Source organism: Balaenoptera physalus (assembly GCF_965194825.1).
Source record: "Balaenoptera physalus genome assembly, chromosome: 2".
Classification (NCBI taxonomy): Eukaryota; Metazoa; Chordata; class Mammalia; order Artiodactyla; family Balaenopteridae; genus Balaenoptera; species Balaenoptera physalus.
Window position 1 is genome coordinate 79,396,990 of NC_138883.1, and position 17,751 is coordinate 79,414,740.

At 35.4% G+C, this 17,751-nt stretch overlaps 1 protein-coding gene across 1 annotated transcript in view; it reads right to left on the reverse strand.

Moving 5' to 3' along the window:
* DPH6 (diphthamine biosynthesis 6) overlaps window positions 1-17,751 on the reverse strand; it is a 306,643-nt gene that overhangs the window by 83,484 nt on the left and 205,408 nt on the right. Inside the window, exons 10-11 of the mRNA XM_082452408.1 lie at window positions 17,459-17,588; window positions 12,995-13,169 (exon numbers count right to left, since the gene is read on the reverse strand). Of these exons, the coding sequence (XP_082308534.1) occupies window positions 12,995-13,169; window positions 17,459-17,588 (305 nt within the window). The remainder of the gene's footprint in view (window positions 1-12,994; window positions 13,170-17,458; window positions 17,589-17,751) is intronic.

A 17,751-nucleotide genomic window follows, 5' to 3' on the forward strand; every position in this document is an offset into this window, starting at 1 on the left:
TCAGGAATTCTGCATCTACTTAATGTTCCTTCTTTTCTTTGTCTTCTGTCCTATTGATTTAAATATATTTATTTGATTGATTTAATAACTGAGGTTTTGAAATGTCTGATTACGTACCTGTGACTTAAATTTGTGGCACAAATCCAGATAAGGTACTCATTTCATTATATCAACCTAGGTCAGATACTAGTGCTTTAAAAATATAAAGAGAAAAATAAAATAAAGAGGATGCTACAGACATATCATCTATACGTTCAAAAGAAAAACTAAACTTATTTTAAAAACCAAAATAATAAAATTATAAAGGTTAAAAAAACTAATTCTAACATTTATTGTAGTTAATAGATAAAATACATATATTAATAGGTTTATTAAATATATGCATACAAAGGAAATATTGTTTACAATTAGAATAAGACTATCATGTCTAAGCTAAATCTGGCCGAATACCAAATCTTTAGGAACCAAAGGGAAAAGGTTCCCCATAATGTAAACATATACTTGGGGATGTTTATTTTCTCATTTCAGTTTCATTTTCAAAATATGCTGTATTTTCTGTGAAATCCATTTTTCATCTGCCCAATTACTAGCACTCTTTTTTCTACTATCAAAAATGATCATTTGTTTCTTTATTATAGTAGATAAAACATCCTTTCATTGTTTCAGCTCACAAGCTGTGCAGATCCTACCCACTGTTCTTGCCTCCAGCACTTCACATTATTGGTGTATTATTTCATGCATGCCCTACTCTTTTATCAATTGCTTTTGAAGTAATGTTAATAGACTAGAAAATTGAGACATTTATGAAGTATAGGCAGTGTTTATGAAAAAATCCATAAAATATGACACAGGCAAGACAAGATAAAAGCAGCATTTTAATAGATTATGGCAAAGGGATCCTGTCAGAGTTGACAACTGACTCCTCCGAGATCACTAATTTTTATGGGATTAATTCTGTGGTATAAAAAATGAAGTTAAACGTCCTAATTAATCTGTAAATAGCATACCCACAATTAAACCTTGTGGCCCCTTCTTGGATTAGGGCTGCAATTTTTGAAAAGTAATTATCTCATATTCATAATGAAGAAAGTTTTGCTGCTTTCATTTTTTTTTTTTTTAAGGCATTTCAACTAAAAAATCCACCTGGATTTCAACTCGAATAGCAATCTTCCGATAAGAAAATCAGTTCACAGCTTGGTGTGCAGCCACATCCATTAGACTTGTAGGCGATATGATTATGAACGGTTTATAGATTAAGAAAATAAAATTTGGAGAAATGGTACAGGAGTGAGGTAGTGGAGGAAAACCTAGAGTTTCTCCATATTTGAGCAACTGTTCTTTATTCCACAATTTATAGCACCCAGAAAGGTATTTAGTTCCCTTCTGTTATGGAGGTGATAACATGTGAGGCCCTGTCTCTAACACAGGAGTTAGAAAGTACATTATGTAGGAGTTAGAAATAAAGCTGTTGTCCAGCTTTTCCTGACACTGTGGCAGGGTGCTCAAGAAACATTGGTTCCATTTCCCTTCCCTTCTTCCCCTTTAATATTTGAGTTTTAATAATATGTAGTCAGATGGAAATAAAAATTTATGAAATATTAATTATTTTTGAATATTTTTAAAGGCTTAATGTTAACAATGCATACTAGCCTTTATGATTCACATTCATTATTTCATTGCATCCAGACAACAGCTCCAGAGACAAGTATTATTGCTACCACTTTGTTAAAAATAAGAAAACTGAGGCTCAAAGATGTTAAAAGAATTACCCTAATCATATGTATATGATAGGAGATAGAACAGATTCTTGCATCTAGATCTCCTGACTTGAAATTCTATGCTTTTTTCATTATAAGAATACTGTGAGGTTGTGTCTTTGCCATCAGAAATAATCTGTTGATACAGTAAAATATTCTATCAGTTTTGGTGAAGAGAAAATTATTCAAATCAGTGAGCTACCAAGTTAAAAAAAGGGTTTAATGACTACTTACTTTCCATTTGGACATTCAGCTTTTTGGAGGAATGGGAATATATGGAACCATCTTTTTTTTAAGGAGGACAGATATTTTCTTTGAATCCCATGAGAAAGTAGGATTGTGAAAGTTAATCACTTTTTTCATTGATAGTCTATGACCCTGGCAGTAGGTAAGCTGTGGTTGTATTCTTTTAGAAAATAGTGCAGCAACATGGTATAATACTATCATATTTGAGAGAAAGATCTTTTAAATTGCTATTACTTGGCAAAGTAGTACCAATATTAGGAAAGCAGATACCGACATTCTCAAGATGTAACAATGTCATTTTCTGATTGTTTTTAGTCTTATTATAAATGGTTTAAATATTTTGGCCGAACTGATCAGTTGATGTGGTTAACATGATTAAATGACTTACTTATTTGATGCTTAACTGATGGAATCCATTTCACACCAGAGGAATCTTGCAGTCTACCCAAAATCTTTTGCATTTCATATGAGAAAATAAGGAACCGAGAGACAGGAAGTGATTTGCTCAAGATCAATACAACTTATGCTGCAGATTCCTGACTAGAATTCACTTATGATTCCAAGTCCAAGTTCCCTAAGATAAATTATCTTATCTGATTTTATCAGACTATTATTCAGTCAAAACCTTGGCTATACATTGAATGGAACATTCTTCAACAGGTAAAACATTTAAGAACAGTTAGGCCCAGTATTATAAACATGATTGCAAAGAGAAGTCCTAAGCTGACAGAAAGAGAAAATAATAAATGGCACCTTTTTCATCTCTAAACTCTCTAATACCAAGAAAACACCTTAAAGCCCTTGCCTTGGGTAAAAATATTTGAAATGCCAAATCTGGTTATTAATTCATCTCGATGTGTGTCGGGAAGGATTACTACAGTTAAGTATATTCTAAGCTTGTTTATACCCAGCATTACTCCTAAAGTTCCAGTAAGAGTGCCTATTTTTATTTTTATTTTTGAAGTGACACTAACCTGAGAAGAAAGAAAAAAACAGTATGTTTAAGCCATTCTTCAAAGTTCATCCATGAAGCTATTTTGATGTTTTTTTTTTAAAAAAAGGAGACAAGCTGCAGCTAAATTAGATAGCTTCACTCTCACATTCTCTGAATACAAATAACAAAAGGATGTGATGTACTTACAGAGTTTAATAATCAAATTTGAAATCCTGATTATTTATGCAGTTACTATGTCCTAGAATTGAAAATAGAGACAACCAGTCACCGAGGATCACTTTTAACATGATTGTTTTCACATCTTTATTTAAGTGCAAATGGGGAAGCCTCCCTGTATGGCATGGTGCATGCGACAAGGAATTTTCACATGGCCAGCCCATGTACTCAGTAATGCCACAGAGACAGGCATGAAGGTTTTTTATTTTTAAGTACTTAATACTCCTTACTAAATAAATGAAGTTGGGTACCTCCGAGTCAAAGAGTTGATTCTATTATATATGGTGGGTGATTCATTTTAAATATCTTTAAATGGTACACAGTGACTTTTTTCTAAGGTATGTAATGCCTCCATGTAATTATCAGTAACATTTCTTACACTCACAAAGTGTTCAATATCACTGATAGAAGACAATGACCAATGACAGTCTTAAAGAAAGTAAAAATATCTTTCATGACTTTAACTGCAACATACTCTGCACTAGCAAAACGAACATTTTCCAAACCACTTTTGTTTTCAGTTCCTGATTACTCCCATGACTCAAACCACTTAGATTTTATGTTTTAGATTACTCCCTTTTACATTCGATTACCACATCAGAAGGGTCATAATTGATTTGAGATCTACCATCTCTCTGCTCGCCACAAAACCACCTGTGTTAAGAGTTTGAGGAATTTTGATGCAAGCATAGAGGAAATTATAGATTCCTGGTTATTGTGCTTAGGCCATTTTAAAAACCTACTTAAATATCTCACATCAATAGGATTCTATATATATTTCTAAGAAAGATCAGTTACCTTTTATTTTTCAACTTTTGTAAGAAATTCTGTCCTTTCTTACAGCCATCAACCAGAAGACACAAAGTAAAATAACATGGAAGTAGAAATAGAAAATTAGTATGTTGGAACAGAAACACATATATTGTTAGATCTCAAGGGTCAACGTGGTAAATCAAGTTGTGTAATTCTTTTGATGGTTATTCTGTAAGTCTTGTGTTAGGTAATGGTATTGTTGGAACAGTAAGCCTTTAACATCTGTGCACTTTGGATCACCTTAAGCCAGCTGGTTCCTCTCAAAATTGCTCATCTTTTGTTCTTATTAAGTTCTGACCTGGGCCCCTAGCCTTAAGACAGCTATGTGCTTTCTGCAGCCAGGATATCCTCTTCAAGACTGTCAGACAATTTCAAATGATTGATGTGCTAGTCTGGTGCTCTGGTATTTTTCCCTTTTGTAAGTCTCCAGTAAATCTACAGCTCATTCTATAAGAATGCTAATTAGGTCTACTCTTACTTAACTTCATGCACATTTTTCTTGTTTTCCTGTATCTTTGGAGGCAAGCTTGAAATTTATAACACAGTGTGTTTCTAAAAACTTTTTTTACAATATTACATACAAATAAAACACATTTTCCACCAAAGGAAACAATTCAATCAGTAAACTTAGTTGACTCTCTTCCCTCTGGAACTGTGCTGCATCCATTGGACAAACCTGAAGCATGTTTCCTAGGTCCACTCTGAAAATTAGAAATCATTTACTCACTTGCCTTTTACTCCTTTTCCCTGTTACTTCTTACTACTTTTACTCTTATTTGGATGGCGCGCTACCCCTTCCCTCAGGATCAGAGGCAACCGGTACAGGAGGTCTTGCACTCCTTTATCTCCGAAGCCATTTTGGTTCTGCTCCAGAGGATCACTGAGGGAATCTCATCTCACAAAAGCCACGTGACTACCTGAGTCACAGTCTTCTATCAGGCAAAGCCCAAGCAAGGCAGAATCTGGCTCTTTTAGGTTGTCAAGCTTGCTTCCTTACCATAGAGATGTTTTCATATAAAGACAGACCTCCATCAATCTCAGGGCATTAATTCTAAATCTCTTGGCTTAACACATATTGTACCACGTTTCCCAAACAATCTCATGATTGATTGTCCTTTTTGGGCCTTGCATAACCTCTCATTCTGAGGCTTAGAACTGAATTTCTGGCTTAAACTTTTTGCTTTCATTCTTGACCATATTTGGATTTTTTTCCTCTAAATAAGTTACTTCCCTAGTAAACTGCTGGGCCACTAAGGTTCCCAGAGCCCTATAACTATACGGAACGCATCCAACATGTGCAACTTGAGTCCAAAAGTAAGACCTGGGTATCTTACAATGGATACCATTGGGTTAACAAACACAATTGGAATACAGATGGACGATTAGGAAAAAAAATATCTATTTAAAATTTACTTGTATGTAAGACAATATTCTTATTCTTAGAAAAAATACACACTGGAGTATATGAGTAAAAGACTATGCAACTAACTTTTAAAAGGTTCAGAAAAAAATGTGTGTGCACGTGTATACACACATACATAAACACATTCATAATATATACATGGTATAGGGCTTCCCTGGCGGTGCAGTGGTTGAGAGTCTGCCTGCCAGTGCAGGGGACACGGGTTCAAGCCCTGGTCTGGGAAGATCCCACATGCTGCGGAGCAACTAGGCCTGTGGGCCACAATTACTGAGCCTGCGCGTCTGGAGCCTGTGCTCCGCAACGGGAGAGGCCGCAATAATGAGAGGCCCGCGCACGGTGATGAAGAGTGGCCCCCACTTGCCACAACTAGAGAAGGCCCTTGTGCAGAAATGAAGACCCAACACAGCCATAAATAAACAAACAAATACTTAAAAAAAAATGTATATATATATATACATGGTATATATATATATATATACACACACACATATATATACATACATATATACACACACACATACACATATGCAAAGAGGGGGGGGAGAGAGAGAGTGAGCACACTCATCTGATAAAGGAAATGGGGCAAATGTCAACAACAGGTGAATCTGGCAAGAAGATATATAAGTGTTCTATGTACCATTCTTATTTTCACAATTCTTCAGTGAGTTTGAAATAACTGCAAAATAAAACCAAAAAGAAACAAAAACTGTGCTTCAGAATGCCAATAGCTTTTACATATCAAGATAGAGTCAACTATGGTGAGGGGATGGAAAAGACCTGAGGAAGGCAGGGGAATTTGTGCAGGAGACAGAAGTCTCTTAATTGAAGTGCCTGGTGGTCAAAAAGAGAAAGAAAATACTTGGAAAACTCATAATTGGAAGGGCAATTCCTATAGAGATGAGAGTACATTCATATGCCCAGAGAAGATTTCTTTATTCTTTATATACCATAAACATTAAGGAACTGAAATATTTGTATTTTATGGGGATGTGTAAAAAATGACTTTGTGTATTAATGTCTATGCTATTTGTACTTCTACACATTAAATGTAATACATCTAACTTGAATGTAACAATAAGAGGATCAACACTATGGATAGAGTTAATATGTGCTTATCTGAAACTTATCAGATAAAGAAAGAGTGCCAAAATAAACAAGCCGAAATGAGAAGGGACATTCAAAGTACATTATTGTGTTACTGGAACATCTGGTACTAACACTGTCAAGTTTACATATGTTCTCAAATACTTATTTATGTAACAATCAAATGCTAAGCATTCCAGCTGCACTTGTAAACTTTTTATGAACTGAAGTCATACGCTCAAGCTCAGCTAAACATACTTGACAGAGGGAGGAGCGTGAGGAAACTGTTAACTCTCGGAACTGAAGTTTCATTGCAGTACGACCTTCTGGCAGTGTTATGGACCAGTGTTTGGTGTGACAACTAAGCTGCTGGCTCATGTGAGATTCATTTCATTCTAGTAAGTAGAATCAGAAATATCCAATCAATGGGTCAAAATCATGATTTAGCAGCTACCTTTTATGGACATAAGTTAGTCAGGAAAGAAAATCGTATACAGATTAAAAAAATAAAGCAACATGATGATACTTAGTCATTAAGAAAAGAAATATTTGATACTAAAGTGAAAAAATATTTTCCTCAACACATCCTAGAGCTAGCACGGGTAGGCTGATAGATTTTGGCAATGCATAAATTAGAAAAGATAGCATAAAAAGAGGAGGAGCCGGGCTTCCCTGGTGGCGCAGTGGTTGAGAATCTGCCTGCCAATGCAGGGGACACGGGTTCAAGCCCTGGTCTGGGAAGATCCCACATGCCGCAGAGCAGCTAGGCCCGTGAGCCACAATGACTGAGCCTGCGCGTCTGGAGCCTGTGCTCCGCAACAAGAGAGGCCGCGATAGTGAGAGGCCCGCGCACGGCGATGAAGAGTGGCCCCCGCTTGCCGCAACTAGAGAAAGCCCTCGCACAGAAACGAAGACCCAACACAGTCATAAATAAATAAATAAATAAATAAATACATACATAAATAAAAAGAGGAGGCGCTTTTGTATGGTGATCATCTGATATTGCTCCTAATGAAAACTAATGTATGAAACTTGCCTCCTTAGCGATGGGATAAACTATTTTAAACCCATTTTAAAGAGTACAAAGGCAAGAACAGAGGGAAATAAGTATTTCTACGCTGTTTTTCTCTTCTACTAACAAAAGAAACTGGATAGACATTATATTTCCCTAATCATCGTTTTGATCCAATTTCTAGAGTATGCAATATTGCAAAAAGGAACTCACATAGTTCTTTATTTTATGAACAGAAGATCTAAAGTGATTTCTGCCAGGTTGAGGTTAAAAGGACATATTTTGGGGGAAAAATATGAATCTCCTCCCCCCTTGATCTGACCAGCAAGATTCTGAAAGTTTCCTTTAGAATCAACCAGATGTTTCAGAGTGATGCATTGATCTTGAGGTGTGAAAATCTGGAATCTATGTGATCTTCCTGCATGCACTTTACTTATGCCAGCACTTGCAATCACAAATCTTGGGCCTAGCAAAAATCTTTTCTTTCCCACGTGTAGCTTTAGAATAGTGGCTTTCAACCTTAGATATATATAAAAAATCTCAAACCTAGGCCCCTCCCTAGACTAATTAAGTCAGAGTGAAACTCAGGAATCAGCCCCATGTGATAGTGCCAAGACTGAGAACACTGCTTAGAATGAGGATGGGCATTCTTTAGGGATCACGGGATTAGTTTTGCAAATATAGCATTTCTGCAAAATAATTTGGAAGCACTAGGTGCTCTCCATCCTCTAACTTTTAATTAGGTCTGGAATCTGGGATTATTAACACAACAGCTCTGATTCTTCAAAATATACCTCTTCTCCCATTTTGAGAGTACCTTAAGGGTTGGCAGGCGAGGATAGGCAGTCTAGACTTCTAAGCCCTACTGTTTCCTCCATTTTAGCTGAAAAAGAATGGAACAAGAACAATGGATTTTTTTCATTTTTGAAAAATTATGAAAAAAAGTAGTAAATTTTGCCTATAAAACTACATTGTTCAATCATGAAGGTGATGGAGAGGGTGGGGTTTAAGTGGGATCTTAAATCATAAGGAGAACAGGACTTAATAATGTTTTAAAAATGCCTTTTAGAACTTTTTGAAACAATGTGGCATATATATGCAAATTTCTGGGCAAACAGTATCAGCCAATGGAATAACTAGAATTCAACTTCAAGAAGAGTGACTCTAAGTCCCCCTCTGCCTGGACAGTTCCAGGTTATACCTATTGTCTCAGAGTAGTTACTAATAGTACCTTCTTTGATGCTCAAAGCATCCTGTTTGGATCATAAATTACATTATAAGGAATTAGAGAGTTTTTATTGAGCAGAGAACTCAGTCTAAAAGTAGAACCAAGATACATGAATTACATATAGTAAGTACTCAACAAATATTAGCTGCTATAAGATTATTGTCATTATTATTAATTCACAAGCAACAGGTTTTAAAGACGGTCTATGTATGAAAAGGAAACAAAAATGCACACCCCAAGATTTCAATCATATCTTTACAATTGAATACTGTTTTTCTCTACATTCCCACATGTGGTCATGTAGTGTCATCTTTGAAAATAGATGGCAGTCTTCTTACTCTTTTTTTGTATACAAAAATGTAATTCAAGATTAATTACAAAAGGCTTTTTGTCTTCAAAATGTCAGAGGGATTTGTATAATGTAAAGATAGCTTTTAAATTGTTTCCAAATAAATGGTCTTCCTTATGATTATTATTATCCGAGTTTAGAAAATTACCTTCAATGCTTTGGGACAAGAAGGCAAAAAAATAAAAAATAAAAAAGACAGGAATGGCATTTAGATCTGCTTTAAATACAGCTATCTGAAGTGTTCTCTTGTTTTGACTTATTCCAGAAGGAAAACTTAAAACAATGAGTAAATGAGTATAAGTTACAAAGAGGCATATTTTAGCTCAACATAAGGATTTTTAAAATAGAGTTGTCCAACAGAATGGTTTGTTTCAGGAAATGATGAGCTCCTTTGCTGAAGATATCCAAATTGAGACCGGATAAGCATATGCCAAGGATGCTGCATGAAACATTTCTGCACTGTGTGGGAGATTAGCCAACAGAAGATGATGTCTTAGGTTCCTTCCAATGCTAAATTTTATAATCTTATGTCTATTCCAAACATTAAGAACTACTTTAATGATACAAACTCTGAGGGCCTGGTTAAGAAAATGAAAAAGAAGAAAAACAAACAAATAAACTTCTCTTGGGTTCCAGGGAAAGCAGACTATATGAAGAAGCTTTTTTTTAATGCTAAGATAAGAAAAGTTAGTACATTTTAAAAGTATATGTTTTATGATGCATGCAATTATTTTATAAGATTTAGTACAAACAATAAAGCATGCATTTCTACAAGTAAATGAACTGAAGAATATGAAATCATTTGCTGAATTATTAAATTACACCAAACAAGAGAATAAGAAGCTAGGCAGAAAGCCACTGAAGGACTTGCTGAGCAAGGTTTTCTACAGTCTTACAGTCCTAGGGGCACAAAAACTATAGTTCAGAAACTTCCAAGGGGGAGAGATCTTGATTAAAAACTCCAGGATCTCAGTTAGAAACCCAGGTGTCCACATACTAGAAAAGCAGAGACAAACAAAAGATAGATTGAGCATCACCAAATCTGCGACTGAGTCCTAGAATTAGAATATGGTAATCTGCCAAGATTCTATTGGCAAACCAGATCCATAGAGAAAGATAACATTATCCAGAGCCACTACAGTTTAGCAAACATAATATTTGATACTAATAACAAAATAAGAAAACAGACATGACACAAAATAGGACAGGAGAAAAAATCAGATCAATTGATGACCCGTTTATTGGAATTATCAGGTTGGATAAAGAGAGCTATAATTAGGTTCAAAAAATAAATAACATGAAGAATTTATAAATTCTAAAAAATCAAATAGAAATTCTGGGACTAAAAATGTAACAACTGAAATTTAAAACTCAATAGGTGGGCTAAAGAGAATATTGGAAGATGAAGAGAGGATAAGTGATCTGAAAGAAATACCAGAAAGTATTTGGGTTGAAATTTGGTGAATAAAAGAGATGAAATACTAAAAAGTTTATAGCTTTAACATAAGATGAGTAAAAAAGTATACTTAATTGGCATCCTAGAGGAAAAACAGGACAGGAAAAAAAATTGAAGAAATAAAGGCAAAGAATTTCCAAATTGAAAGACATCAAGTCAAAGAAAACTGCAACAAGTCACATCACAGCAAAACTGCTGAAAAAAGACAAAGAAAAAAATGTCCAAATTACAGAAATAAGAATGATAGTTGACTTTTCAATGGTAATAATGAAAGACAGATAACGGAATGACATTTTCAAGTTGCTGAAAGAAAACTGTCATCCTAAGATTTTATACCCACCAAAAATATCCTCCAAAAGTGAAAGTGAAATAAAGACATTAGCAAACAAACAAAAAAGCAAGTGAAATTGTTGCCAGCATATGCCCACTAAAATAAATACAAAAATGAGTTCTTCTGGAAAAAGAAAAATAATTCCAAGGAAACACAGAAATTCAACAGGGAGAGTAAAAACTGTGGGTAAATATAAATGAATACTGACCATACAAAATAGAAACTATGATGTGTTCTGAGGAATAAAACATAGATAGGACTAAAATGTTTGATAACAATAACACAAAGAACGGTGATATATGGACTTAAATATTCTAAGGTCCTAGCATTTTCCAAGAAGTTTTAAATGTATGAAATTATATTAGGTTGTAATAAGTACACGTTGTATGGTGTATTCTTTGGGATATGTACTAAAACATATAAAAGAATGTATACCTAACATGAAGAAAGTCTGATTAACCTTAAATAATGTAAAGAAGGAAAAAAAAGAAACACGAAACCAGTGAGAAAAGGAGAAAATATTGGGTTGTCCAAAAAGCTCATTCTGGTTTTTCTGTAACATCTTACAGAAAGACCCAAACGAACTTTTTGGCCAACCCGATAGTTAGACGATAAGTATAAACACAAATCCACGACTAATTAAAAGAACTGCTCCAATTAAGTGGCAAATAGTTTCAAACTGGGTTAAAATTACAGCTAGATGCTACTTATAATGGATATTCTTTAAATATAAGAATAGAGAAAATTTGGAAGTAAAAGGATGAAAAAGTACATACCATGGAAACACTAACCAAAAAATCAGTGCAGTGTATTTATTCTACTTTGAAAGTGGATGTATAGTAAAAGGATATCCATCAGAAAGATAAAACAATTCTAAACTTGCTTTCACATATCTTCAACTATCTAAAGCAAAATTGACAAAGCTTAAAGGAGAACATAATCCCATACAACCACCTCTCTCAATTACTGGTGAAGAAAGGAAAGAAAAAAATCAGCAAAGCTATAGAAGATCTAAAGAATATTAAAAAAAAAATTAAAGTATAGTTGATTTACAATATTGTGTTAATTTCAGGTATACAGCCTAATGATTCAGGCTTTTGCAGACTGTATTTCAATGTTACAAGTAATTATAAGATATAGGATTTAATTCCCTGTGCTATACAGTAAATCCTTGTTGCTTATCTATTTTATGTATACTAATTTGTATCTGTTAATCCCATACTCCTCATTTGTCCATCCCTCTTCCCTCTCCCCTTTGGTAACCATAAGTTTGTTTTCTATGTCTGTGAGTCTGTTTCTATTTTGTATATGGATTCATTTGTGTTATTTGCTTAGATTCCACATATACGAGGTATCATATGGTATTTGTCTTTCTCTGACTTATTTCACTAAGCATAATATTCTCTAGGTCCATCCACATTGCTGTAAATGGCAATATTTCATTTTTTTATGGCTGAGTAATATTCCGTTATATATATATATTACAACTTCTTAAGCCAGTCATCTGTTGACAGGTACTTGTGTTGCTTCTGTGTCTTGGTTATTGTAAATAGTGCTGCTATGAACATTGGGGTGCATGTACTGAAGAATACTTTTAATAAACCCTCCTTAATTGGCATATATACAACCCTGCACCAAATAATAAAAGAATACATATATATATATATGAATCATTTACCAAAATTGATCATGTGCTGGGCCATAAAGCAAGCCTCAACAAATTGCAAGAGACTAAAATTATCTAGAGTACATTCTTTTACTATCATTTAGTTAAGCTAGAAATCAATAACCAAAAATTACAAATATATTTGTTTCATATTCCAAACTAAGACTATAACAAATTGGAATTAATTCATATTTATTTTTTGTTAATTACCAAACAAAAATTTAAATAGTGTTTTAACTTTTCATAGATCAAATGATATATAGACTTGCTTTTCTTAATTATTTTTGCCTATATATCAAGTTTCCCCTTTTAAAGATGTCACTATATATACTTGGGATCACTAACATGATAAAGATTATAGTTGAATTGAAAACTTTGTTATTAAAAAAGAGCCAACTTGTCAACTTCCTTCACATATTTAGTTGATTGCCACAAAAACAAGAAAACATGTCTACTAACCTTGATAGACTGACTATATGGTCCAATGCTAGCAGGTGCCCAATGAGAAATATTCTGAACATGCGGAATCTCTTTAGGATGAAAGAGACCATCATCAATCTTTATGTCACTCTGGCGGATAAGGCAATCTATTGAGAAAAGTACTTCTTCTGGCAACACAGTTTCTACACATACTCTGAAAAATAAACCAAATTTAAAGGAACAACGTAAAACAAAAAAGCAAAACCAAAACCAAGAAAACCAATGTGGAAAGGATCTTCTCTCATTGTTGTAGTTCAAGGTCACTGATGGAACCTAAACATTAATTTCTTGTCCCTCTAAAAATTCTACTGAAGTGACAGTAGAAATATAAATCTAAAAATATATCTGTAGCAATGCTGCAAAGTTAGAGGGTACTACCAGCATGCAAGAATAGGAAGGAATTTATGGAAGGTATAAAACAAAATTGGGAAAGAAAGATTAAGAAAGAATTGCAACAAAGATGAGAATTTGCAGATCCAAAAAGGGAACAGGATGGACATTATGGGCAATAAATTCTTATACTTTTCACCTCTTTGCCATTTTACCTGGGATTATGTGAGAATTAGTCCATTCACCCTTCCAGTTCACTAAGCTGATCTTTGGCTGTTAAGTCTACTATATAGCCTGAGTGACTTTTTAAAAAATCACTAATCATTTCATTTTCATAGCAGTTTTTTTTAAGAAAAAGCTATTATCCACCTGAATGTCACTAAAGATATTAAATAACTTTGAAGTTTTCTTTATTTCCCAAATTAACTTTGTTCCCACAAAGGTTACATTGTTTTATTGCTGAGTTTGATGTCTCTCTGTGCTTGGGTTGGTTATTCTTTTTTTTTTTTTAATTAATTAATTAATTAATTTTTAAATTTTTGGATTCATTGGGTCTTTGCTGCTGCACGCAGGCTTTCATTTCTCTAGTTTCAGCGAGCGGGGGCTACTCTTCGATGTGGTGTGCAGGCTTCTCATTGTGGTGGCTTCTCTTGTTGTGGAGCACGGGCTCTAGGCGTGCGGGCTTCAGTAGCTGTGGCACGTGGGCTCAGTAGTTGTGGCTCACGGGCTCTAGAGCGCAGACTCAGTAGCTGTGGCGCATGGGCTTAGTTGCTCCGTGGCATGTGGGATCCTCCCGGACCAGGGCTCGAACCCGTGTCCCTTGCATTGGCAGGCAGATTCTTAACCACTGCACCACCAGGGAAGTCCCTTGGGCTGGTTATTCTTGAATGTTTGGTTCTTGGTTATCTATATTTATAAGCAAGGATCTTGATTACTGAGCATTGTTACCGGGAGTGAATTTCAAGTGACAACATTCACCTGATTCTGAGAGTGACAATGACTACATGGTGCTGGCCACACTGTCAGGCTGGTTTGTGTACACTGTATATCTTTGGGGTGGGTGTACTTCCTTGTCTTCTGGGGCCCATTAATCAGGGGAGACTCTACCTCATCAAAATCTCCTTTGGGACTCTCTCATATCTTATTTGGATTTCCAAATTTGTGGCTTCATCCTGTACACAGTAGAATCATCCTGAAGGCAGGACACTGGTGCAATTGTTCTACCACCCTAGCCAACCAGACATAACCTATTCTTCTCAGTTCCCTGCAGCCTTTTATCTTGGGCTTATTTAGAGACTCCTTTTGTTCTGGAGGATATTTTCCATCTCTATGGAGCTGCAGGCTCCCCTTTGCTGGTATATGCCATCAATCTTATCCTATTTGCTTTATACCTTACAGAAATTTGCACTTCTGATGGCACCCTTCCCTGCTTTCTAAAGTTGCTATGGATTTATTATTGTTTTACATTTCTTCTGTCATTTCAATGCAATTTTGGTAGGATAGAAAGATAAAAGCTGTCAAAATGTGAGTCAGTTCTCTTGAACCAGTATATAAATTTCTATGTCAATTCACTTGAATTATCTGACCAATTAAATAAATGTAATCTGATCGCACTTCCTAGTTTACTGAAATGGGAGCCATCTGTCTTAATTCCAACTCTCCACTAATGTTTTAGTAAATTCATCCAGACTCTGCTTTTTCAATCTTGCTTCAGCATAAGAAGTATACCCCATCCATTCTCTACTCCTACCCTCTTTTGTATCTCCAATCTTTCTCCTGTGGGCTCTTCTTTTCTCTTAAAACAGATTTTAAATTTCCCTATTCTAAAAATATCTCTTCTGTTTCACCTCCCTCCTATCTTTCACAGCCCTCACATTAACTCCTAAGCCCAAAGAGCAATAAACATTGCCAAACACTCACCCTTGAGGAAGCCTTCCTGGGAGTTCCCTGATCCTAACGCTACTGTGGTCCTTGTCCTACCTCTATATCAACTCTTTAGTCTGAAGGTAGTGGGACAGTGGGGATTCTCTCAATGTTGTGTGGAAAGGGTACTAATGCCAAAGATAGAGAAGAATCATGGAAATTGATCAGAAATAGGAAGAAAAGAATGAAAAACAATGTTGAGGCCCTCATAAGTCAAACCTGTGTTCTTTTCTTAGTCTTCATTTGCAGTAATGAATACTACTGAACCCTGACTCTCGTTGAAGGTATCTTCCCAAGGATTCCATGGTCCTACTTGAACTTGGTCCTCTTCCTACCTCTTGGATAATTCCTTCTTAGTCTGAAGGGAGTCATATAGTGGGGGAGGTTTCTATAATAGGGAGGGCAATCTGTAGGAGTGTCAAATATATATATATATATATATTTTTTTTTTTTTGAAATTGATCAAAACTTTGAAGGAATAGATGGAAAACAGGACAAAGCCTGAGAAAACAGGGTTGGAAGCAATATGAATTGAAAGGTGGATTTAACCAGTTAGTTGGGAAACAAAGCAGAAATAACCCTTGGTTTCAGAGCCAATGAGGTCCGAATAGGAGGTTGTAATCTTAGTTCTGCCTACATGGTGGAATGGCTGGCAGATGTCAGGCGCTTAAGCCCTTAAGTGTAGCAAATCAGATGAGCATTTCCAATCTCACCTGCCTAATGGGAAAAGAGTTTCTCGTATATTGAGTCACTGTCCTCCACTGGTTCTGGGGGCAGATGGGTTAGGCTGCTCATGGCTGGATGCTGCTTACTGTGGCTACCTGGAATGGGCCTAGAGCAAGGCAGAGATCTTGGAGAAAGTACCAATTTCCCTGCTTAATGCCACAATACTCTATTCTTTTATCCCATGTCTACTAAGTCTTAAAGCATTCTCTCATCAGTAAATTCTTTTCTGCTTATTTACTTCTAGTGGGACTTGGGTTGTTTTACAGAAAAATTATTTTTATCTCTAAGCGTGACATGGAAAAAGTCTTTTTACTTTCCTTTGTTTTTAAAATATATGTCCCTAGTATAGTGTTCTGCATCAAAATTAAATAAATACCTATTTCCAGAAAACTTCCTATGCAAAATTAACTTTTCTGTCAAACAACTGGAATTTCTTGAAGCATTTTATATTGTACAATCAAAACCATTTTTATTTTCTTCTTTCACTTTTTAAAAATAATTAATTAATTAATTAATTTTATTTTTGACTTGTTGGGTCTTTGTTGCTGTGCACGGGCTTTCTTTAGTTGCGGTGAGCAGGGGCTACTCTTCATTGCGGCGCATGGGCTTCTCATTGTCGTGGCTTCTCTTGTTGTGGAGCACGGGCTCTAGGCACGCAGGTTTCAGTAGTCGTGGCTCATGGGCTTAGTAGCTCCGTGGCATGTGGGGGTCTTCCTGGGCCAGGGATTGAACCCATGTCCCCTACCTGCATTGGCAGGTGGATTCTTAACCACTGTGCCACCAGGGAAGCCCTTCTTTCACTTTTTAATTTGAAAGTTATATATTCCAAAATAATTGGAAAAGATAATTAAATATTAGCAAATTGTCCTGATTAGTCTTGTGCAGGCAAAACAACAGCAAAACATCTGACGTTTGGTTGTTTAAGATTATGTCTGAAACCATTTATTTTAAGGATAAGTAAAACAAGGCCAAATTAGACAATTTGAAAATGACCATACACTGGAGGTATAGAGATGAGTTGAGGGAGTGAAAGGAAGAGTGTTCCTTTTACTGGTTCCACGAAGATTCATTCTTTACCTCACTGCCAATGTCACTTTCCAATATTAATTTTTCTCTCCTTATATCCCAGAATCCCTTTATTTCTTAAGCCTTACCATGAATGTGTATCTCCATTTGTGAATTACTGACAATTGTTGTTAAGAAATAGTAAGAATTGGTAAATAAGAGAGGGAAATAAAAGAAACCTATGATAATAAACCATGCTAGAAAACATGAAAACCACATAAATTTGAAAAACAACACAACCACTATACCAATGGGAGAGAGCATGATAACGAACAGGTTTCAAAGTCAGGGATATCAGAGCATGAACCTTGAATGAGGATTAAAGGAGATAACCAGAGAAGTGCCTGGTATCAGGCATTCAGGCAACTTTCCCTTCATGTAGCAGTAACAGTTACATACCTTGCAGGCAGGCAATGCTTGAAGGTGGTCACACATGCTGAGTTAATAGATGAGAAATCTTTCATGTTTTTCAGATAGAGATGGACCAAAATAAAATCTTTCAATTCCAATCTCTTAGATTTAATAGTAGCTGCAGAAGGAAACATATATCCGTAAGTTTAGGAAAACTATGAAAATTATTAGTGATATCTTGAGTAGATTTTATACAAAATACTTGCCATTTATAATATTTATATTCTTGACAATGGATTAGTGTGATTGCAGTATTTGGTGATGGTATAATGCAGAGGTTA